At 51.9% G+C, this 22,220-nt stretch overlaps 3 protein-coding genes across 5 annotated transcripts; 1 reads left to right on the plus strand and 2 right to left on the minus strand.

The window, feature by feature from the left end:
- Positions 1–458: 458 nt before the first annotated feature.
- On the minus strand, positions 459–10,408 carry LOC128795210 (uncharacterized). Its single transcript, XM_053955794.1, has 9 exons — positions 9,927–10,408; positions 8,920–9,033; positions 6,147–7,832; positions 5,449–5,548; positions 4,711–4,859; positions 4,431–4,543; positions 3,815–3,904; positions 2,695–2,817; positions 459–2,192 (listed from the first exon to the last, which is right to left on the minus strand). Exons 1-9 carry the CDS (start codon positions 9,973–9,975, stop codon positions 2,010–2,012), a joined length of 2,607 nt encoding a protein of 868 aa, XP_053811769.1. The 5' UTR covers positions 9,976–10,408; the 3' UTR covers positions 459–2,009.
- On the plus strand, positions 10,408–17,282 carry LOC128795212 (putative glutamine amidotransferase-like class 1 domain-containing protein 3B, mitochondrial). The gene is made up of 4 exons (XM_053955798.1): positions 10,408–13,244; positions 14,850–15,021; positions 15,270–15,471; positions 16,530–17,282. Exons 1-4 carry the CDS (start codon positions 13,137–13,139, stop codon positions 16,720–16,722), a joined length of 675 nt encoding a protein of 224 aa, XP_053811773.1. The 5' UTR covers positions 10,408–13,136; the 3' UTR covers positions 16,723–17,282.
- LOC128795211 (centrin-2-like) lies at positions 13,159–22,024 on the minus strand. Of its 3 annotated transcripts, none has more exons than XM_053955796.1 (5): positions 21,902–22,024; positions 20,656–20,853; positions 19,848–19,976; positions 19,082–19,219; positions 13,159–13,528 (listed from the first exon to the last, which is right to left on the minus strand). In XM_053955796.1, exons 1-5 carry the CDS (start codon positions 21,947–21,949, stop codon positions 13,409–13,411), a joined length of 633 nt encoding a protein of 210 aa, XP_053811771.1. In that variant the 5' UTR covers positions 21,950–22,024; the 3' UTR covers positions 13,159–13,408. The 3 variants fall into 3 exon arrangements, with proteins under 3 accessions (XP_053811771.1, XP_053811772.1, XP_053811770.1); XM_053955797.1 differs by lacking the exon at positions 13,159–13,528 and adding an exon at positions 18,461–18,667 and having other exon boundaries at positions 21,902–22,018; XM_053955795.1 differs by lacking the exon at positions 13,159–13,528 and having other exon boundaries at positions 18,685–19,219; positions 21,902–22,021.
- Positions 22,025–22,220: the final 196 nt, after the last annotated feature.

Raw genomic sequence — 22,220 nt, forward strand, 5'->3', positions numbered from 1 at the left:
AAAAAAAAAAAAAAAAAAAAAGAAGACAAAGAGGAAAAATGGATTCAGACGAAGCATCAAGAGAAGAACACAGTTTTTTGAGCCACTTTTAACTTGTGCCACACTAAAAAAATCATTATTTGCAAGACAGGGCAGCAGCACCCCTGGTATATTTAAGCCAGGGCAGTTTTCCCTCACCAAAAGGCTTTGTGATGTCTCAACACACCTCCATCCACTTCTTACCACATTCCCTCAGATTTTGGTGCTTATGGGGTTTTCCTAGTGGTTAAGGGGTGAAATTCAGCCTTGGCATTTTTGAGCTGGTACCAGGAGCTGCTATGAGGAGTTATCTTCTCCCGTCCTCCTCTTCCCCACCCTGGAAGTGTCACAATTTGATTTCTTCCTGAGATCCAGCTTGGATCCTGCATGGCCAGGAACAACAACATCCAGAACCCGTTGCCCCACAAGGTTTTGTCACAATTGCACATCCCTGCATGTGATCTATTTATTGAAAATATTTTATTGCTTTCTAAAAACCAGTTTTAAGAAACTCCAAGGAGATACAGGAAGTAGACCAGCAGAATCATTGAACACACTTAATTCTCTGGAATTTTCTCTGCAGGAAGAGAGCCAGCTCTGTGAGGACAAGTTGAGGAGACCCCATTTTGGCAGAGTTTGTAGAGGTTGAGCACCTCTGACTGCACCACTTTTATCCTTAAATTCCAGCACAGCTTCAGGTGAAATCAATGATCAATGGATTGGTTTCGGCTGCAGTTTGATCAGCACCTTGCACCTGAGTCAGGTAAGAATAAGATCAGCAGTTTTTGGAGATGGAATAAGCCATAACTGCAGTGTTTGCCAAGGAAAACTCCTCACAAAGGTTTGAGATGCCTTCCCAACTCCTCCTGCTCAGCAGCCACCACTCCACACTGCCTGTCCTTCCTAAAAAGTCCACATCCTCCCATTGCTGCACTCCAGGAGCCATCCCACCACGTCCCAGTGATGCCAGTAAGGTCATGGGTGAGCACGTCTCCAACTCCTTCCCGGTATTTCAGGAGCTTGCAGAGAAGCTGGAGAAGACAAATGACTGCCTGGAGTGGCTGGAATTCCTTCCTCTGATCCTATGGGATTTGCACTCTGGAGGAAACATGCCATGAGATGGGAAGAGTTGGGCTGTAAGGCAAGAGACCAGCTCCTGGCTTCCTCAAACACTTGGAGATTGCCCTCCTGAAATTCCTAACATGGGAAGGGAGGGTCTTACCTAAATTAGCTCCAGCACCTTTAAAGATATAACATTGGAGTCATCCAGATGGGAATTCCACCCTGACACTGAGTGTGAAATACAGAAATGGCACCTCAGGTCATGGCATTTCTTTGAAGTGTTGGGTTCTCCCAACAGAGGAAAGACCTCCCAAGTGGGGTTAAACATGGGTGACCTCTCTCTGAAGAAAACACAGGAGACACCCCCAGCTCCCAGCTCAGACTTTGCCAAGTCCATTGGATCCACCAGCAAAGCACCTGGACACATCTCCCCTCCTCCTTCCCCACGTGTGTGGCACTTGGGGACACGGGTCAGCGGTGGCACTGGCAGTGCTGGAAGGACAGCTGGACTCAAGGATTGGAGAGGTCTTTTCCCACCTAAAGGATTCTGTGTGATTCAAGTTTCATGCAGTGTTTTTCCCCCACCAGGTAATTCTGCACTGCTACGCCCCACTCCCTGCTCCAAATCCGAGGAATTCCCTCCCAGTGTCAGGGATAAAGCTCTATAACTCTGGGGTCAGCCTATCCCAAAGGAAAGCCTGCTTTGGCTGTGACTGATCTCCAGGGAAAGCTGGCAGTGTCCCCAAGGGAAGATGTTCCTGCTGGGTGCCTGTGGTTTGCGAGGCAACACCACACTGGGATAATTGAGCAGTGTCCACAGAAAGACAAATGAGTCACCCCTGCAGCTGGGAAGCCTCTCCCATTCCCCAATTTGGCCGAAATGGCATTTTCCAGCAGCCGACATCGCAGTGAGCACGGAGCTGTGGGATTCAGAAGCGGGTGTGATGCTCAGGATCGGGATCTGGCCCCGGCTCCACCAAGGCAGCCCTGCCCACCCCGTTTGGCACAGCATGGTCACGGCTCTGGAGCTCTTCCCAGTCTTTTGTGGGGCAAGGGCCACTGCTAGGGACCACCAGGTGTTTCTTCTGCACTTGCTCCAGGATCTGCAGCACCTGGAATGAGGAGACACAGCTGGGAGTAGGTTAGGAATTAAGGGAGAACACTGATTTCTTCTCCAGCTGTTGAAATAATCAAATAATCATAAAATAATGGGTTGAAAGTAACCTTTAAAGGTCCCCCATGGGCAGGGACACCTTCCACAAGATCTCTTTCAAGTGTCTGGCTCGGTTTTGGGATGACACAAATCATTTCTGTGCTCAGAGGTGTATGGGATGGCTGAACATGGAGAGCCTGCCCCATAGAGGTTCATGACCTTGGATCTCAGAGCCCTTTCCATGGATGAATTAGCCCCACATTTCCCATTCCCCAGCTCCACAGAGGTGCTCTGGAGCAGTATCAGAACAGAAGCAGAGAGCTCTGCTCTTGTCCCTCACACCAGCCTGGGATAACTCCTCGCACTATCACAGACTTGTTTCCTTACTGAATTAGGAAGCCCCAGGTTGAAACTCATTCAGTGAAGAAAGGGAATGGAAATTAAATCCAGATGAACTTCACCTGAGACTTGGGGATGATGCCGACTCGGAAGAATCCAATGTTCCCACTGTCGATCTTTGTGCAGTCCACCACGGTGGAGGCAATGTTCTCTGGAGAAGGCCCACCACAAAGGACTGCATCCACCTAAAACCAGCAAATTTTCACACCAAATTCCTCTTGGAAAGGGAGAGTTTCCCCTCTCAACAGCAAGTAGTTCTCATCAAAGGCAATGCTGCTCCTTCCTGCCCCGCTGCAGTGACACCAGCGCTAGATTTGGAGTGAATGAACCTCAAAGCAAGGGCAGGGAGAGCTCTGCGGGGTGCAGGTCAGCAGCACAGCACAGGCAGGTTTACAGCAGCTGAGGAGCTCTGGAGAAGTCCCATCCACAAAGAAAATGTGTATGAAGTTTTGATTTTTGAGGAGCTAGAGGTGGAAGACTTGTACCACCTCTTGTTTAAAGCTGCCGTGATGACACAAAATGTAAAACCCTCAGAATTCAGCAGTGAAATCTTAGAATCATGGAATCATCTGGAACTGGTAGGATCCACAGGCACCATCAATCCAACCCCTGGCCCTGCACAGGACACCCCAACAATTCCACCCTTCCAAAGGCTCCTGGAGCTCTGGCAGCCTTGGGGCCGTGCCCATTCCCTGGGGAGCCTGGGCAGTGACAGCGCCCTCTGGGGAAGAACCTTTCCTGATCTCCTACCTAAACCAATGAAAGGCCACTTCCATGAAAGCTCTAACAGCCAGGAATATTTTGGAGCTTGGTACCAGTTTTAGACCAGCCCCAGCCTTAGATGGGAATCCCTGAGTTCTCACAGCCCAATGCCAGCACATCCAGGCACCAGGATTTGCTTGCTTGTAAGCAAGAATGAATTTTTTATTGCTCCCATCATCCCATGTTGGAATATGAACCCACTCACATTGCCAAGCCATAACTACACTGTGTAAAGCAGAAGAGTTTTGGTTTCACGGCAAGACCTGTGCTTTAAAATCTTCCTTCTCTTTGACACCAGCATGAGGAGCATCCATGAGATTTTTTGAATTAGAGGCTTTCCCAGATTCCTGATACCATCTATTGATTTGCCTTCTGGAAACAAAGTGGTTGCACTTTCCTATCCCCACATCTCTTGGTTACCTTATCTCCCAGCTTGGCATACACTTGGTTGTGGTGGGTCGTGTCAGCCTCTCCCGTTGGGTTGGCTGATGTGACCACAATGGGGCCAACCTGGTGACATAAAAACAGCAGTCAAAGCTCTGAGCAGGACTTTTGGGATAAAACAGGTGACTCGAGCTCTGAAATTCATCCCATTCTGCATTCCCAGACTCTGAAGAGAGCTCAGTGTGGCTCACCCAGGTGAGGCACCTTTTTTGCAGTCAACCACAACCCCACCAAACTGTGTTTGAGTGACCAGCACTGACAAATTTGGGTTTAGTGATGATGGCCATGAAATGACATCTTGCTTTCCAGCAATAGCACTTGCCTAGACCTAGCACACTCAGGGTATCACAGCTCCTGTGGCCACCTTCTGCACCTTCTGAAGTTATTCCGGCCTCAGAGAAGTCCCTGCTTCCAACAGTGTTCTACGTTGGAAATGAAACTGTGTCTGTTAAGGGCATTGTCCTGATTTCCTGACCTGGTGGTTGCTCCTTTTCCCCTCTTTGCTGCCATAAGATCCCTCCCAGCTGCCTGCAGGCCCCAGCCCTTCTCAAAGAAGGGGTCAGGTCACCAGGGCTGAGGTGCTCTGACTCACCAGGTCGATGAGGTGTGTGGTGACAGAGCAGTCGGGAATGCGGATGGCCACACTCTGGCGGGTCCCAACGTACTTAGCAGAGTCCTTCATTCCCAGGAAATCCACCCATTCACCTGCACCAAGCAGAGTCACTCAGCACTTAGAGATTTACACCAGCCCAAACACAATGATTGTAACCAAAATATCCCTATGGAACATGTGGTGTTGCAGGCATTCACAGTTTTAAGAATTTCAAACCCAAAGCTCTCCAGAGAGCTTGGCATTACCAGCATTTCCTCACCTCTGGGAATGACCAAGCTAATGGGAGATGGCCAGGCAGCCTCCATGAAGTCCCAGAGGAGGGGAGTGAACAAATGCTTGGCAGGTTCCAGTTGCTTTAGGCTGGAAATCCAGAGGGACATGGGGCGATCCTGAGCCTGGTGCTTGGACCTGGAATGAGGGAAGAAAAGGTGAGGCTGGAAGTAAGATGAGGATTTAAATTCAAGGAAGGGAAACTACTGGAGAGGTCTAGAGCTAAGAGAAGGTGTGTAGGCTCTGCCCCAGGTCACCATCTGGAGCAGAAGACTGTTCAACCACTGACTGGATGGGAAGGAACTTTACTGGCTACTGCCAATCAGGAACGTCTATTTCCAAATCAAGGCTTTAACTTCTTGTGTAGTGATGGGTAAAGGTCCCAACAAGTCCTGAGGAAACCCCCCAATATGAGGGGCTCCAGCTTACACCAGAGGGGTTTTGTTGTGACAACACATACCTCCAAGTAAGAACAATAACCCCCTGCCCCCTTTGCCACTGGTTTGGGCTTCTTGTGGTATCCAAGTTACCTGGCTCTATCAGCCTTTGGTGTCCCAGAACACAACTGCAACTCAGTTCCCTCCTTTCCTCACCTGGATCTTCTCCCTCCCTTGCTGTTCCCACTGAGGCTGAGCTGCCTTGCTCTCAGTGGGTGCTGTAGCCAGCACTCAGTAGCAGCTCCAAGATCTGGAAGGTTCCTGAGCCCAGCCCGGGTGCCAGGACTCACCGGTGAGCTTTCTCCACGGCGTCAGGCCGGCTGCAGGCGGCCACCAGCACATACACGGTGTCCGTGGGGATGCCACAGGTGCCGCCGTTCCTCAGGATATCTGTTGGCATGGGAGCAGGGCAGGAGCCCTTGAGTGACAGGGGAGGGGTGTAATTCCCGTGGCAGAGTTGTCACACAACGTGGTGCTCTCCTCTCCTTGTCCCTTGCTCTGGCAGTGCATTTTCCCACATTCCTCCAAGGGGATATCTGGCATTTAGGGGGGTTCTGGGCCAGAGTGCAGAGAGTAAGGACCAAGCATTGGCTCTGCTTTCTCTGTGCAAAGCTTTGGGTGTTAGCCCCAGCCTGGAGGATTCCTGGGTCTCAGGGCAGATGAGGACACAGGGAAATAATGCAGGAGGCACAGCAGGGAATTCGCTGCTCTACTCAGCTCGTGACTCCTGTAACTTGGCCCACTTTACCAAAACGTCACCACATCATCCAGCTTTCCACATCAAGGCCAGGTTGGATGGGGCTTGGAGCAGCCTGGTCCAGTGGAAGGTGTCCCTGCCCATGGAACAAGATGGGCTTTAAGGTCCTTTCCCACTCAAACCATTCTGTGATTCTCTGATTGGGATAATGTCCTTTTAAGAGTGTTCTGCTATAAAACCTCACAGAATATCCCCTCCATCCCCACATTGTGCCCTCTGTTTTTCCCTTACCTGCAATTCTCTTGACTGAGGAAGCTTTCCTGGCAGGCAGGTGAAGGCACTTGGTCGTTCCTGCCCCAACACCACTGAGCTGCACCATGGGCCCCCCCATGGGCAAGCAGCAACCCTCAAAGGTGCTGCTGGCCAGGGCAGCCAGGAAGCAGTAAAAACTGACCAGCCCAAAGATGAGGGTGGCAGCGATGTCGTATCCAGTGGGAAGAGCATGGATGGCATCCAGCAGGAAGCTGACAGAGATGAGCGTGAAGGTGAGGGAGTAGAAGAACCAGGCCATGTTTAAGAAGAGCGAGCAGAAGACAATGAAGCTATTGAAGAGCATGAAGGAAATGATGCCCACAGCTGCATGGAAGCTTCTGGCAGTGCCATAGAAGCCACCGTACCTTGTCAGGCCCCAGATGATCCACATGACAGAGTAGAGGATAAAAGCACTGCTCTCCAGGGTTTTACCCCGGGCAAAGGCCACTGAGCCACCAAGGAACTTCAGGATCCCACCAGCTACCACCACCCACGGAATGACAACAGTGGCAAGAGGAGCCTGGGGGTCTCCTGTGGCTGTTAGAGCAAAAGAAGCCAGGACACTGCAGGCATAGGTAAGGACTTCTGCATTGGCATACTTGGAATAGCCCAGGTAGGGAGCGTGGAGGTCTGTCCCCTCCCGGAGCTTCAGGAGGCTGCTGTGAGCAAGGAGGGCCTTCACAGCACCCTTCCCTGTTGGGATCTTGGCCCTGCCCCTCACATTGTACAGGTGAATCAGAGCCACCAAGGCCGAGGCCACAAAAATGGCCACGGCCACGCCTTGGGGGCCACCTGCAAAAAAACCCCTGGGACTGCAAGCCAAGGCAATGCAGTAGGTGACAAAAACCAGCAAGTACAGGCCATCCACAGGGCTCTGAAAGGAGAGAAAAAGAGCCAAGACAGCAAAAAGAATGGAGAAAACCACCAGGAATGGGGTCGGGAGAGACGGCTCCTCTGGCAGCCAGGCGGGGTACAGGAGGCAGTAACCTCCAGCGAATTTAAGGATGGAAGTGAAGCCAAATGCTGTGGCCATGAGAACGTCCATTGCACGGTAGGACAACACACAGATGCCAATCTGGTAGGTGCCAGCTGCCCACAGCCAGGGCACGTGGCCCAGGAAGAGTCTGGGGGTGACTCCCAGGAGCCTGCAGCAGAAGACACTGGCTGACAGCATGTTCAGGAGCAGCCCGGGGGCTGCAAAGGGGTTGGTGCTGCCAGCGCTGCCCCGGCCCTGCTCCTGGGCCTTTTTCTCAGCGAGATCCGTGCCAGGGAGGGCAACTTTCCCTTTGGTCAGGAGGTAAAGGATCCTCCCCAGAACAAAGTAGCCCCCAACCAAGCAGACACTGAGGTGACTGCACGCCACGGCTGAGGGGCCGAGCGAGGAGCTGAAGTGAAGGGCCGCCTCATGGGCACTGGCCAGGGACACGGTGGTAGCCACCAGGGCCAGGAGGGGCTCTCCAGAGAGGAAGCCCACCACGGCCAGCAGGAGCAGGGCTGGGGTGAAGGTGACCAGGCCTGGCAGCAGGGCATCGCGGGCATCCGCCGGGCCGGGCAGCACTCCCTGCCCTGCCAGGATGAGGATCACTCCATAGCCACTCCAGAGGGCTGACAGGGTCAGGCACAGGGACACCAGCAGGGAGGCGTTCCTGAGGCTTCTCCGGATCCCTGTGAACAAACAGAGACAGGGCTGTGGTTTCAGACAGCACAGTGTGGGAAGCAGGAGTTAGGAAAGGTGGGAAGCAGGATCACTACAGGGCAAGGATCAGCACGGGTCCTGCCTGATGATGGATTTGTCCTGGAGAAAAGAAGGCTCAGGGGGACCTTATCCCACTCTACAACTACCTCGAAGGAGGTTGTAGTGAGGGGTCAGGCTCTTCTCCCAGGGAACAAGAATCAAGGACAAGAGGAAATGACCTCAGGTTGTGCTGGGGGAGGTTTAGATTGAATATCAGGGAAAATTTCTCATGAAAAGAGTGTCCAGCCCTGGCACAGCTGCCCAGGGCAGTGGAGGAGTCCCCATCCCTGGAAGTGTTCAAAAGACACACGGATGTAGCACCTGAGGACATTGCTTAGTGGTGACCATGGTGGTGGTGCTGGCTGATGGTTGGGTTTGACAGTCTTCAAGGTCTTTTCCAACCTGAATAATTCCATGATTTGATGATTCTGTGATTTCATGTTGCTATGAGTTACAAAGAATAAATAATTCAACATTCTAGAAAGTGTGGGTTTTGTTCTAGGCAGTGATTTTTTCTCTCTCAGATAAGTAGAGGCACTGTCTCTTGGCATTTACCCATGGACATTTCAATGCATGCCTGCTGAAAGCACTCTCAGAAAGCCTGGGAGATAAATGTGCATTCAGTGTGTTAAAACTCCAAGATCCTGCTAGAGCATTTGCTTAAGACAAACATTGATTTATTTTCTTGCCTGTAGAGGAAAAATTTGCTGTGCTGACACAGAGCTATAAAATGGTTTGGGTTGGGAGAGGCCTCAAAGCTCATCCCATTCCACCCCTGCCATGGGCAGGGACAACTTCCACTATCCCAGGGTCCTCCAAGCCCCAATGTCCAGCCTGGCCTTGGACACTTCCAGGGATCCAGGGGCAGCCACAGCTGCTCTGGACAACACACTCCTCTGGGAGAAGGGATGAGTGCTCCAGCGAGGCTGCCATGGTTTGTATACTGCTGGCAGAGCAGAGCTGGATGTGCAAAGCCGTGGGAGGGAGGCTGTGGGGCTGGCCAGCCCCAGCTCTTACCTGCATACACCAGGAGAGCTGACACCAGCAGCAGCAGCACTCCGAGAGCCATGCTGGGAATCAGCGGAGTGGCTCGGGGGGAGCTGTACAAATGCACGGCCAGCAGGAGAGATCCTGTGGGACACGGAGGGGAGAAGCACACAGAGCTTGTAAATATGGCCCAAAAGCCAGGAGAGGATCAGGGTGGACAGAGCATGGAATAGAGGGAAAATAACAGTGCAAGATCTGCAAATAGGAAAGCCTAAGGAGCTGGGGGAGTGTGATTTGGTTTGTGCCCAAGGTCTCACTTCTTTCTGGGTGCCTGGTTTGGGTGCTTGGATTTAGTCATTTGAGGTTGCCCAGAGAGGTTGTGGATGCCCCATCCCATCAAGGTCAGGTTGGATATTGGGGTTTGGAGCAGCTGGGTCAAGGGGAAAGTGTCCCTGCCCCATGGCAGGGGATGGAACTGGATCATCTTTAAGGTCCCTTCCAACCCAAACCATCCTGGGAATGTATGAAAGAGTCTGAAAGTGCTCCCCTGTTGCCAGATAAAGGTAAAAATCCACAATTCCAGTTATACAAAAGGCGGACAGACACACACACCCTGCAGCTGATCCCTCCAGCCTAGTACTGATGGAAAACCAGCTGAAACAATCTGGGAAGATGGAACACAAAGGAGGAGCAAGTGAAAGCGAGTGAACACAGAAAACAGAAAAGGGTTGGAAAAGGAAAGGGGAGGAAACTGCATCCAAACCAAGATGATTTACTACAGTGACTATGAAAAAGTTTGGATTTATTTCCCACCCAGCGTGGAACGAGTACAAAACTTCAGGCCAGCCCCTGGAAGCCAAGACAAATATTTTGTTAGCCGCCAAAGCAGGCGCAGGGATCTCTGGATAGAAAAGCTCACCCCAGGCAGAGAAGCCTGTGGATAAACAGCCTCTTTAGCCCCCTCGGAAAAGGAGGGTGTCCCAGAAAGCTCGTCCCAAGCCCGTGTCCCGTGCCAGGATGCCAGGAGCGGTCCCTACCTGCGGAAATGCCCAGGAGTCCGATGCAGGAATGCAGTGACTCGCCCATCCCTGCGCGCCGCAGCCCCGGCCGAGGGCTGCACTGCTGCCTCTCTTTCCTCCCATGCTCTTTATAACCAAACCATCGCCGCTGCCGCTGGTCCTCCCTGCTCTCCACCCCTTTTCCCTACAAACCTCTTCTGTTCCTGCTCCTCTCTGCATGCGGGAGGAAATGCAAATGAAGTTCTGGCTGCAGTAAATTTGGGGCTGTGAGTCAGCGTGGGCCGCTGGTAGCTCCCTCCAGGGGCCTCTTAATTTTACTGTTGATTAACCCTTGTTCAAAAAGACAGTTGTAAAATAAGGCTGAGGGTTTATTGCTATTGCTGCCTTTTTTTGCTCCTGCCAGTGAGGAAATTACACCGGTTAAAATGAAGGTTTTTGCAAGCACCCACCTTGATGGAGCAAACAAGCCCTCTGCAAGCCCAGCAGCTCCTTGGGGACCACTTGTTTCTCCTCACACTGGCCATGGGCCTGCTGTTTGTCCTTGTCACAGCTCTGAATGCCTGGCACCAGCCCCCTGAGCTGGGCAAACCCAGGGCAGACCCAGTGCCATTCCCTTAAAGATGACTTCTGTCCACCTGTCACTCCATATCCAGCTCCTCCAGCCCAGAGAAGCCTTGCTGGCTTTCCAGGTCAGGAGTGAGTGTCCAACATTGCCAGGATTGTGTCCCAAAGGGGACATGAAGGACCTGTGGGCAGCTTCCTGCTGCTCCCTATGTGGAATGCATGGTCAGGGCACAAAGGTGTTTATGGATGGAGGGGAGGCTGCAGAAAGCACTGGCTTGGGGATCGTGTTGAGTCATGGCTCGGGTGGGAATTGTCAGAGAACTGTTCTGTGAGAGCTGACAGAGCTTAGTTCCTCCATTGTGTTGTTTGTGGGAATGGAGCAGTGTAGGGACTGTTCCTTTGAGGGACTCGGCTCCAGTTAAAGCAATTCCCACTCTCCTGACAAGGTAAAAAGTGCAGAACAGCATGCAGAGCTTTGTACTGATACTGTTGGGCTGCCCAGGGATGGCTCTGCAGAGCTCCTCCAGCAGCCAGCTCTGATGTTCCCCTCAGCAGATCCTGCTCTGTGATGCCCCATAAATCCTGTTCCACAGACAGGGCAGGAGGACAGGAAAACTGCTGGGAATGAGGCTGGGAGCTGCACTGGCTGGAGCTCACAGTCAGGCCTGTGGGATCATCCAAGGGGTGTTGGAGCCGTGACAGCATCCAGAACAACCCTAGAGCATCAGACACTCTGCTTATCAGGACCCTGCTCCTCCTGCCCCTGAGCCAGCTGCAGCACGATGGCAGCTGGATCCAGCTGGATCCCCTTCACTGCTCCCAAACCTTCCTGGTATCTCTAACTGTGCTCTGCCTGCAGGAAGAGGGTCCCTTCCCACCCCTCCTCACTAGAACCTTAATGCAGATTAAAGCCACTTGTCAGTACCAATGCCCACAACAAATCTGTACAGCCAAGGCCACCCAGGCTGGAATAACCCAGCAGAGAAATGTCATTTATCATTCATCTCTTCATTGCAGAGAGATCTTTAGGGCTGACATGTCTGTTGTGACAGATGTTTTTCCAAGGGGAGGAAACAAGCCTGGCTGGTCCAGTTGAAGTAATCACTCCGGTAAGGGGAACCAGCGCAGCCAGTTTACAACAGGCAAGGGTGACTGATGTGGTTTGCAGCAGGCAGGTTGTGGAAATCCTCAGCCTCTGGCTACTTTGTTCCATGGCTAGCAGGACTGCTCCTGAAGCAGCTGCAGGAAGGAGAAATTACTTGTTCAGGTTGCAACATCACTCGGCTGTTTTTCTATGCAAGAGGAAATAATACACCCCTAAACCATGGTTAGGATTCCTTAGATAGCGAAACAAGCAGCAGGGAAAAGGCTTTGGATGTTTTTTATGCATATCTCAAATTAATTCCTGTTCTGGGCAATAAAAGTAACTGAGAGGCACAGTCTGGCTTGGGTTAGTGGGACTGCAAGGCCTCGGTCCCATGTTTCTTGTTCCTGCTTGTTCAGGTAGCAGCTGAGTGCCTGAAATACCTTATTTTGGGAGAAACATGTCATAAATGAAGTCCCAAACAGCAGCAGTGAGCCTTCTCCTCAGGCCTGCCCTGACTGAACACTCTGCCAAGCCACGAGTTCATTACCCACAGGATGTGCTTCACCTCTCTCCCAAAAATGACAGAGCCCCGAGGAACATGTCTTATAAATATCCCCTGAAAAACACCCTGCAGCCATGTTGTGGGAATTTTTTGTTCTCTCAGCCTCCACAGGGCACAGTTATTTCACCAGGGCCAGGCTGAAATAGAGAGCTACAGGATCATCTCCACGAGAGCAGAGCCAGGGTGGGAGGAACAAGCTCCAGACACTGAATCTGGCTGCCAGGGCCCCTCCAGAGCTCAGGGCTCCCCCAATTCCCAGTGCCACTTCCCTGGAATTAAATAAATGGAGAGATGGTGCTGTTTATGAAGAATCCCATTATTCCAGAGATGAAGAAGTGCTTGGACAATGCCCTCAGGCAGAGGGTGGGATTGTTGGGGTGCCTATGCAGGGCCAGGAGCTGGATGTTGTGGGGTCCCTTCCAACTCTATGACTTCATTAACTTCTTAACTCAGGGTGAAAAAGCCAGCAAACAACTGCAGCAAAGTGTAAAATATCCACTTTTGAGAGATGATATCTGGGGGAAGGAACATTCAGGAGCCGAAAAGGAAATGTTGGTGTTAAAAGTCTAAAGCAGCCTATGCAGTGCAGGGTTCAAAGAATTGGTCAGAGAGGGGAATGCATGGGCTGAAATCCTGGCTCTGGGCAGGCTCCTTTTGATACCATCTCCTGTGCAAAGGTTTTGGTGCTTCAGTCTGAACTAGAATGGAAAATCAACAGCCGAGGAGGAAAAACACAGCTGCTCTGTTGAGCAGGGCATGTCAGCTGGGGCTGCTCTGCAGACAACATGCTGGCAGGAAGATCTGTAAGGCAGCAGCCAGTTGAAGAAACAAATAATATTTATATGCCCTGCCTGTGGAACTGGAAATAAAACCTCCTTGCCAGTAAGAAACTCGGCCCAACCCTCGCGGCCCCACCTGCTCCTGGGGAGGGCTGGCGCTATAAAGGGCTGCGGGCGGCGGACAGAGCTCACAGCGGCGTGCGGCTCTCCAGGGAATCCTCTGCTCCCGGGGGACCATGGCAAAGCGGGTGGCCGTGGTGCTGGCTGGCTGCGGGGTGTTCGATGGCAGCGAGATCCACGAGGCTTCGGCGGTCCTGGTGCATCTCAGCCGGGAGGGGGCTCAGGTAAGAGGCACCGGCAGGGTCCTGCCCGGGCTCCTTTTCCTGGCTCTGGCTCCCTTTCCCGGCTCTGCTCCTCAGTCTCTCCACTCCTTGTCTCTGAGATAAACTCCCCTGAAGCCAAGCAGCGGTGCCTGGAGTCACTGGGAACGGTGTGGAGAACTCCCTGCTCAGCTATGCTGTACAAAGGGACTGGCGTGGGGCTCTGCATCCAAACTCTCCAACAGACTTTCCTGAATGCCTTCTCTCTTCACTTCTGGCTTCACATCGTCTTTTCTCTCCTGGTATCTCTGTTTAAAAGACAGTTTGGGCTGTTTGAAGTTCATCTTTTTAAAACCTTCAAAGAGTAGAAGTGAAAATAGAATCAGAGAATCCCAGAATGGTTTGGATTGGGAAAGACTTTAAAGATTATCCATTCCCATCCCCTGCTATGGGCAGGGACACCTTCCACTGTCCCAGGGTGCTCCAAAGCCCGTCCAGCCTGGCCTGGGACACTTCCAGGGATGAGAGAACAGATAGGGGTTCGTGAGTTAAACTTGATGGGTAAAAAAGGTGCAGCTGCTCTAAAAGTCGGGAGAGCGGCTCCGTGAGAATGGGGAAGGAGGGAGGGTAAGCCTCTGGAGCATCACACTCAGCTGTGAGGCACCCACGTGTCTGGATCGGAGCCGTCCCCCTGGGAATGGGAATTGCTCAGTGGAACACAGAGGCACAGGGATGACCTACCTGTGCCAGCCCCCCCAGTTCCAAACCATTCCAACCCTGCACTCGCTGTTTGGCTCCAGGATGAGACTTGGCCAGACGTTTTCTCCACTGTGTGTAATTTTGCCTTTTCCTCTCCTGGAGCCGCTGCAGTCCTTCCCTCCTGCCATATCCTAACCCAGCAGGGTCGGAGCCCGTCCCTCCCTCATCCCTGGATCGGCAGGGGCCTCTAGTGGAGGAAACTCGGGCGTCATTTCAATCCCTCCTTTTCTAAGGAAACAAACCAGCACAGAATGGAATATTTCAGCTGGAAGGGAGCAGAGCTCAGTGCCTCCCTTTCCACGGGAAGCTGCCGTGAGGTTGCCCCTCAGGTTCTTTGTCTCCCACCTAGGTAATTCCGAAGTCCTTGGCTGTTCCTCACAAGGACATTCCTTCCAGCCCTGCCTTCCTTGGGACACCTCGGTGTTCCTTAAATCCTTCTTAAATTGTGTGGCCCAGAACTGCACAGGTGGGACAGTCCCAAAATCTGTTCACCACCCTCCACTCTTAATTTCTGAATATGAGCTTGAAAGTGCTAAAGAAAGGGAAAGCATTTTCCAGAAATGGCTTTGGGAAAACAGTTGGTAGGGAGAGGAAACCCCAAGTCCTGTCCCAGTGGGAGATGGGGTGGGTCAGCAGCTCTCTGGGTGTTCACCCAGCAAGAGAGATTGATTGGGATATGGATGGACTCTTCAGCCCACCAGACAAGCAGTTCTGGGCACAAACTGCTGAAAGTTTCCTTCCTCCCTTCCCTCCTTCCTCCATGCCAGCTCTTTCCCAAGAAAGCCCTGCAGCATTCCCTCTCACTGCCTGTGCCTTTCCCACATTTCTCCATCATTTCTGAAGAATAACAGTCCTTTCCCCTCACTCCAGGCTGAGGTTTATGCTCCCAACATCCCCCAGATGCACGTGGTGGACCACGTGAAGGGGCAGCCAACACCGGAGCAGCGCAATGTCCTGGTGGAAAGTGCCAGGATAGCCAGAGGCAACATCAAGGACCTGGCTATGCTGGATGTCAAGGGGCTGGATGCCCTCATCATTCCAGGTACGATTGTGTGGGGTCTGCTTGTCCGCAGCTTAGATATTCCATAGGTCTGGAATGGTGTGGGAGTCGTGAGATGGAGAGGGACAGGCTGGAGCAGGGCTTGGAAGGAGAGCCAATTTTAATTTTTTTCTTGATTCTGGACAAATGCTGCCAACCATCCAATGCACCTGAGCATTCCACCACACCACACCTGGCAAAAATCCTGCCCTGGACATAATTTGCAGCCTAAACTGTTTCTCTTTCCTCAGGTGGCTTCGGGGTGGCAAAAAACCTGAGCACTTGGGCCACACAGGGCAAGAACTGCAGCGTCTCCAAAGAGGTGGAGGGTGTCCTGAGGGCATTCCACGCTGCCCACAAACCCATCGGGCTGTGCTGCATCTCCCCAGTGCTGGCAGCCAAAATCTTCCCGGGCTGTGAGGTGACTGTGGGACACGACACGGAGTGTGAGCAGTGAGTGTCAACCCCCGGGGGGTTGGTGACAGCCACACCAGGGTCCCCCCAAAGTCCCCAGGAATCCTGGCCAGGTGGTGGAAGTCTCACAAGGAGCTGAATGCTATTGCTGAGAACTCAGCTCTGCTGCCTCCAGTGAGGCCTTCAGCAACTCCAGGCCTCTTGGGGACAGGGAAAACAGGGAAAAATAGAAACTCTGGAAGACTAATTTTATCATTTCTCTGCACAGCAGAAGGAATGATGTAACACCCAATCTGTTTGCATTTTTGTGTCTTGTTTCCACAACTCTGATGGCTTTGAATGAGACACTTTAATTAATTTAAATGTAAAGTATTATTTTAAATTAAATATTTGCCCCCCTGATGCCTCACAGACCTAGGGTAGGAAAAGCCTTTGCTGACTCCAAGCTAAGTGTATCCAAGGCAGGAACAAGATGGTTACCCAAGGCTTGGGGTGGGAAGAGAGGAAGGGAGTGAAACTGTCTTCAGTCCTACAGGGAAGCTGTGATTGGATTCTCCCAAGGGCAGGCAAGGAATGTTGATGGCTTTTGCTAGGAAGGAGTTTTGTCACTAGCTCCGAGGAAGCTAGTGGAAAAAACCCACCCCAAACCTAAATCTAATTGTTGCCCAGAGAAGCTGTGGCTGCTTGGTTCCTAGTAGTGTCCAAGGCCAGGCTGGATGGGGCTTGGAGCAGCCTGAGACAGTGGAAGGTGTCCTTGGGCATGGCAGAGGTGGCACTGGGTGGGCTTTGAAGTCCCTTTTCACCCAAATCTTCCCGAGTTTTTACTAACATGAACACTGGAGTGGGCAGAATTAGGTAGTGGAGCATCCAAAGTGGAACTTCAGGCCTCATTTTGGCTTTACTTCAGATTTTTAACTCATGTGAACAGGAGGTTTTCCTGTTGTACAACCCTGGAGAAACTCCTCGAGCAGGAAAAGATTTGGATCCAACTGAACAGGTTTTGTGCAGTGACCACAGAATCTTCCCTCTGGCCCTTCCCCAAGCACAGCATGTAGGAGATTCCCCACTCCAGGTTTTCATTCCCCATTCCCTTGCAGGTGGCCTTATGCCAAGACTGCTGAGGCCATGAGGGAGCTGGGCTGCAGGCACGTGAACAGCCAGGTCAGCGAGGTCCATGTGGACGCCAGGAACCGCCTGGTGAGCACCAGCGCCTTCATGTGCAACGCCCCCATCCACCACGTCCATGACGGCATCGGGAAAATGGTGCAGGAAGTGCTCAGGCTGGCCTGAGCTCCCACAGGCACCCAGCTCCTCTCCGTGGATAATGTCCTTCCCTTCACAAAGCAACAGCAAAAGTGACACTCGGTAGCTCTGCCCCAGACCTCTGGTGGCTGCTGAGGAGGGAGAATTTTGGAGTTGTTGTGTTCTGCCAAGGACATGTCACACACGGCAGGAGTTGGGCTGGGAGCTGCCATGGGATCATGGGATGGTTTGGGTTGGGAGGGACCTTAAAGCTCATCTTGTTCCAATCTCCTTCCACTATCCCAGGCTGCTCCAACCTGGCCTTGGACAATTCCAGGGATCCAGGGGCAGCCACAGCTTCTCTGGGCATCCTGTGCCAGGGCCACTCCACCCTCACAAGGAGGAATTCTATCCCAGTATCCCACCTATCCCTGCCACAGGCTCCCACAGTGCCCAGGGTCAGCTGCTCCCCAACCCCTCCCTCAGAGCAGTGAATTGTGGCCAAAGGAAGGAACCCAGTTCTGCTCCCAAATAAAACCTGATGCTTCTACTGAATTCTGATCTTTGCTCCTGTCTCTGCCTTTCCCTCTGGATCAGGACAAACTCTGGGTCAGTTGGGAAAATGATACAGGAAGAAATCCCCAGCACCACGCCCCCCTTGTTTTGCTGGGATTTGTCAGAACCCAGGCTGGAGCAGAAATGTGACACTGGTGAGAGCAGGACCAGCCCGATGCCACCAGCCAGCTCTGGTGGGAAGAGGTGAAATTCTTCTCCTGCATTAACAGAACCAGAGAATTCCAGGTCACCTGGTCCAACTTTTCTTGGTAAAAATGCTGTCTAGAGAAGATGTCCCAACAGTCTGTCTTGATGGATCCCAAAGTGCCCAAACCCAGGGAATCCACCACTTCCAACAGCTGATTTTCTCATGGGGAAAAATTATCCTATGGTGCCCATTCAGAATCTTCCCAGGAGTATCCTGTACAGCTAATTCCTTGTCCTTTCCATGATTCCTCATAAAAAGGGAGTTTCCTTCTCCTTGTAGCCACCCTTCAAATACCAAACACAGTGACAAGATCTCCCCTAAATCTCAGTTTCCCAAGGCTGAGCAAGCTCAGGTCTCAGCCTCTCCTCACATGGGAACTTCCCAGGCTTTGGATCATCATTGTGGCCTCTAGATCCTCTCCAGCCTGGCCACATCTTTTTTTTGGCAAAGTGGGGATCAAAACCCTTTCCACAATTCTAATGGCTTCAAGTAAAGTTTTATTTGAAAATAAAATCCAATCCCATCTGCAGCCTCTGAGCATTCCTGCAAGCACAGAGCTCTCAGAAGCAGCACTGGGAATTTTCTTCTGCAAAGATTTCCTTAGCCATGTGAACTGAACACAAGGTAAATTGCAGCAGTTTATTTTCAGTTTAAAGAAGGCCCTAGAGAAGGGGGGGGGAGGGATAATCCCATAAAACAGGTTCTAAAAAGGTGGATTTTGCAAATATGTCATAAAAAGAGTTCATTGTAGGGCCCAAACCAAGATATAAACCCAAAATAGATTTACACTGAGCAATAGATTGACACTGTCTGGTTTTGAGTCATCTCTACCAAACTGGAATCATTTGGACCCATTTTTGAGTCAGAAAAGGATCTGAATTTGGTCCCAAAAATGTGATTTCTGTATTTAAAGCAGTGTAAACATCATAACCAGCAACCACGTTGCTGCCTGTAAACAGAGTGGTGCAAACTGCTCCCAAATACCTTTAAAACTTCTAAACAAAAATATTCTACACAAAAACCTTACACAGGACTGACCTGTATTTTCTGCTGCCTCCAAAGAAATCAAGACACTACGCAAGTGAGGCTCCCATTGCCTAAGGAATGTACCCAAGTGCCAGGGAATAAATCCACTGGGCTTCAGTAAAGGCCAGTCTTCTTCATGATCCTCAGGAATTCCTTCTTGCTCACTTCCCCATCCCCATCCCGATCTGCCTCATCAATCATCTCCTGCAAGAGATTTGGGGTCAGGATTTAGGTGTGGGCTTTATTGGGAATCACTGGATTCATGCAGAATTCCAGCCACTCTTTAGCTGTGCTGGAGGGGCCAGTGTTGGCTCAAGCTCAGACAAAATATTTCCTGACATCTGTTTTGTTGGGTGTATTTATAGAGAAATCTGACCAGGCAATATTATAGGAAAAGTCCTGGGGGGAAACAAAGTGCTTGGAGCAGAGTCATTCCTTTCACACCATTGCTACTGGACAAAACTGCAACTGGATGATCTCATTTCTACATCCATGTGGGCTCAACCCATCCTCGACCTCAAAATCCACAGGTTCCAGGAATTCCTCCCTTCCTACCAGCACAGAGAGGATTTTCCTTCCAGCTCCAGTACAAAGACCCCAAAACCTACAGGTCCAAACCTGCAGCTCTTCATCTGTGATGTTCTCCCCCAGTGCTTTGGCCACACGTTTGAGGTTTTGGAAAGAGATTTTTCCAGTTTCATCATCATCAAAAAGTTTGAAAGCTTTGAGAATTTCCTCTTTGGAATCTTTTTCAGCCTTAAGGAAGAAAGAACAAATTTAAGGTAAAACAGGAGTCGTTGTGTTGTAGGTGACACTCAAAATAATGTTATAAAAGATCTGATAGACTTGGGAACAAATAAAGGATCCCAGCCAGCAGGAATTACACATAAAATTCAGACAAAGAAAGAGGCACAACCAGAATTCCAGAATTTCAGGGATTTATTTTCTGTCCTTGCCAGCCAGATATCTTTGGGATTTCACTATCAGGGTCTTCTGCTATTAAATATCTGGATTTTGAAAAGATTTTTCAAACCAGAGATTTAATTTATAAATTAGAATTCAAGGAAAGAAAACACCCCCATGCCACACATCAACCCTCCAAAAGCTTCCTGCAGGCCTGAGCTGGTTTCCATCTGTGACAAAAACTTTTTTCAAACACAAAATTCACCCCTGGTTGTTAAAGACACCTGTTAATGATATAATGATTTTAACTTTTCCCTGAAAAATGAGAGAATCCAGGATAGGGATTACCTCAACTTTTATACATTTAATAGTTAGGTTTAAAATATATAGTGCTTTAATCTCCCTGTAAACCCAAAAGGAGATAAAGTCTCCTCATCCACCTTCAAACTTCCCTTTGTTTGGAGCTGTGAAACATCCATACCATTCTCTCTGACATTGCTGCCAAGAAGTCACTGAAGGTGATTTTTCCTGTCCCTTCCTTATCGATGCCTGAGATAATTTTCTTGATCTTTTCTTTCCTAGGTTCAAACCCCAGGGCCCTCATGGCCACCTGGAAGGACAAAATAAGTTACAAATCCTACAAAATTATCACCAAAACCACAGGAGAGGGGGAAAAAGTGAACTTCCTGTCAAAAATTCCGTGTCTTCTGGAAAACAGGGGCAGGCTAAGAGTGAGGCTGCTTTGCATTCACAACAGGATGCAGAAAACAGGGACAGAAACATTCCTGTTTTGGAATTGTCCCTCAGCTAATCCAGAAATTTCCTACACAGACTCTCACCTCTTTAACTGGTCAACCACAGGGAATTTAAATAAGTTTATTTTACATTCTGGCGATAAAAATCTTGTTGGGAAAAAATTTTCCTTCTTTGATAAAGGGCCAGATAATAGCAACAACAACAATAACAACAAAGCATTAAATCCTCAACAAGAGGGGAACCCACACACACACCTTTTTAATGGGCACAAGCCCTTTTTTGATAATTTATGAACAGAGAAGAAGTTGGGACACAAAGCACAGAATTTTGGGCAGCCTGGCCCTAAACACACTGGATAAGAGCAGAAAAGAGCTGCAATTAAAGAGAAAACCGTGCCTTTTGCCCACCAGGTTTTCTGCTGGTGGGAGGAGGGGGAAAACCCAGAAAACTCCTGTGCTTTTGAGGTTATTTGAACATTTATGGCCCTGTTCCCTTATAACCTCAGTGACTTCCAGCCGCAGGGAAACCCCGACCTTCAGGTCCTTGACATCGATGCTGCCGCTGCCGTCGGTGTCGAAGAGCTCGAAGGCATTGCGGATCTCCCGCTGCTGCTCCTCCGGCAGCTCCAGCTCGGGGCTCGCCTTCTTCCTCTGGGCCGCGGCTCCCAGCGACGGCTTCTTAAAGCCGCAGGCCTCGGCACGGCACAGCGGAGTCGGGGACGAACGGGGTACCTGGGGGACTCAGCCCTGTCACTGCCCCTGAGCCCCAACCACAGCCCCTGAGCCCCCATCACAGCCCCTGAGCCCCAACCACAGCCCCCGAGCCCCCATCACTGCCCCTGAGCCCCCATCACAGCCCCTGAGCCCCCATCACAGCCCCTGAGCCCCCATCACTGCCCCTGAGCCCCAACCACAGCCCCTGAGCCCCAACCACAGCCCCTGAGCCCCCTTCACTGCCCCTGACCCCCAACCACAACCCCTGAGCCCCCCGATTGCCCCCTGAGCCCCCCTCAGTGCCCCTGAGCCTCCCTCACAGTCCTTGAGCCCCATCACTGCCCCTGAGCCCCCATCACTGCCCCTGAGCTCCATGGGCCCCATCATTGCCCCTGAGCCCCCATCACTGCCCCTGAGCCCCATCACAGCCCCTGAACCCCGTGATTCCCCCTGAGCCTCCTGACTGCCCCTGAGTCCCCTTCACTGCCCCTGAGCCCCAACCACAGCCCCTGAGCCCCCCGATTGCCCCCTGAGCCCCCCTCAGTGCCCCTGAGCCTCCCTCACAGTCCTTGAGCCCCATCACTGCCCCTGAGCCCCCATCACTGCCCCTGAGCTCCATGGGCCCCATCATTGCCCCTGAGCCCCCTGAGCCCCCATCACTGCCCCTGAGCCCCATCACAGCCCCTGAACCCCGTGATTCCCCCTGAGCCTCCTGACTGCCCCTGAGTCCCCTTCACTGCCCCTGAGCCCCAACCACAGCCCCCCAGCCCCCTGAGCCCCATCACTGCCTCTGAGACCTCTGAGAGCCCCTGAACCCCCCTCAGAGCCCCTGAGTCCCCCTCAGTGCCCCTGAGCCCCGATTGCCCCTGAACCCCCAGCACAGCCCCTGAGGCCCCTCACAGCCCCCCTCACAGCCCCTGAGCCCCATCACGGCCCCTGAGACCCCATCACAGTTCTGGAGCCCCCTCCCAGCTCCTGAGTCTCCTCAGTGCCCTCCCAGCCCCCTCAGCGCCCTCGCCGCCCCCTGAGCGCTCCTGAGCCCCTCACGGCCGCTCCCCGCCCTCACCATCCCGCCGGCTACACGCCTGCCAGCCTCAACATCGCGCCCTCCCATTGGCTGTCGCCCCCACGCCGCTGCTATGGTAACGCGCGCTCCTATTGGCTGCCGTGATGGCGGAGCCAAAGGAGAATGAGCGCGTGGGGGAATCTCCTCCTTCCTTCAACGCGATTGGTCGGAGTGAAGAGGGGTTAGACCAATCAGCGAGCGGGAACGGGCTGGCGCGATGCTCGCCTCAGGGAAAGAGGCGGGAACATGGTGGGTGGGCGTGGTCTCTCCGGAAGCGCGGCGATGATTGGTGGAGAGCAGGCAGGGGGCGTGTCCGGGG

Source organism: Vidua chalybeata, chromosome 14, assembly GCF_026979565.1.
Source record: "Vidua chalybeata isolate OUT-0048 chromosome 14, bVidCha1 merged haplotype, whole genome shotgun sequence".
NCBI lineage: Eukaryota > Metazoa > Chordata > Aves > Passeriformes > Viduidae > Vidua > Vidua chalybeata.

Coding starts and splice junctions, on each gene's coding strand:
- LOC128795212 (XM_053955798.1), top strand. CDS start 13,137: ATGGCAAAGCGGGTGGCCGTGGTGCTGGCTGGCTGCGGGGTGTTCGAT. Junction 13,245..14,849: donor TCAGCCGGGAGGGGGCTCAG/GTAAGAGGCACC, acceptor CCCTCACTCCAG/GCTGAGGTTTATGCTCCCAA. Junction 15,472..16,529: donor CACGACACGGAGTGTGAGCA/GTGAGTGTCAAC, acceptor ATTCCCTTGCAG/GTGGCCTTATGCCAAGACTG.
- LOC128795211 (XM_053955795.1), bottom strand. CDS start 21,949: ATGGGAGGGCGCGATGTTGAGGCTGGCAGGCGTGTAGCCGGCGGGATG. Junction 20,854..21,901: donor GGCGTGTAGCCGGCGGGATG/GTGAGGGCGGGG, acceptor TGAGTCCCCCAG/GTACCCCGTTCGTCCCCGAC. Junction 19,977..20,655: donor TCGATGTCAAGGACCTGAAG/GTCGGGGTTTCC, acceptor TTGTCCTTCCAG/GTGGCCATGAGGGCCCTGGG.
- LOC128795210 (XM_053955794.1), bottom strand. CDS start 9,975: ATGGGCGAGTCACTGCATTCCTGCATCGGACTCCTGGGCATTTCCGCA. Junction 5,549..6,146: donor CTCAGTCAAGAGAATTGCAG/GTAAGGGAAAAA, acceptor CCATGCCAACAG/ATATCCTGAGGAACGGCGGC. Junction 4,860..5,448: donor GCCGTGGAGAAAGCTCACCG/GTGAGTCCTGGC, acceptor CCCTCATTCCAG/GTCCAAGCACCAGGCTCAGG.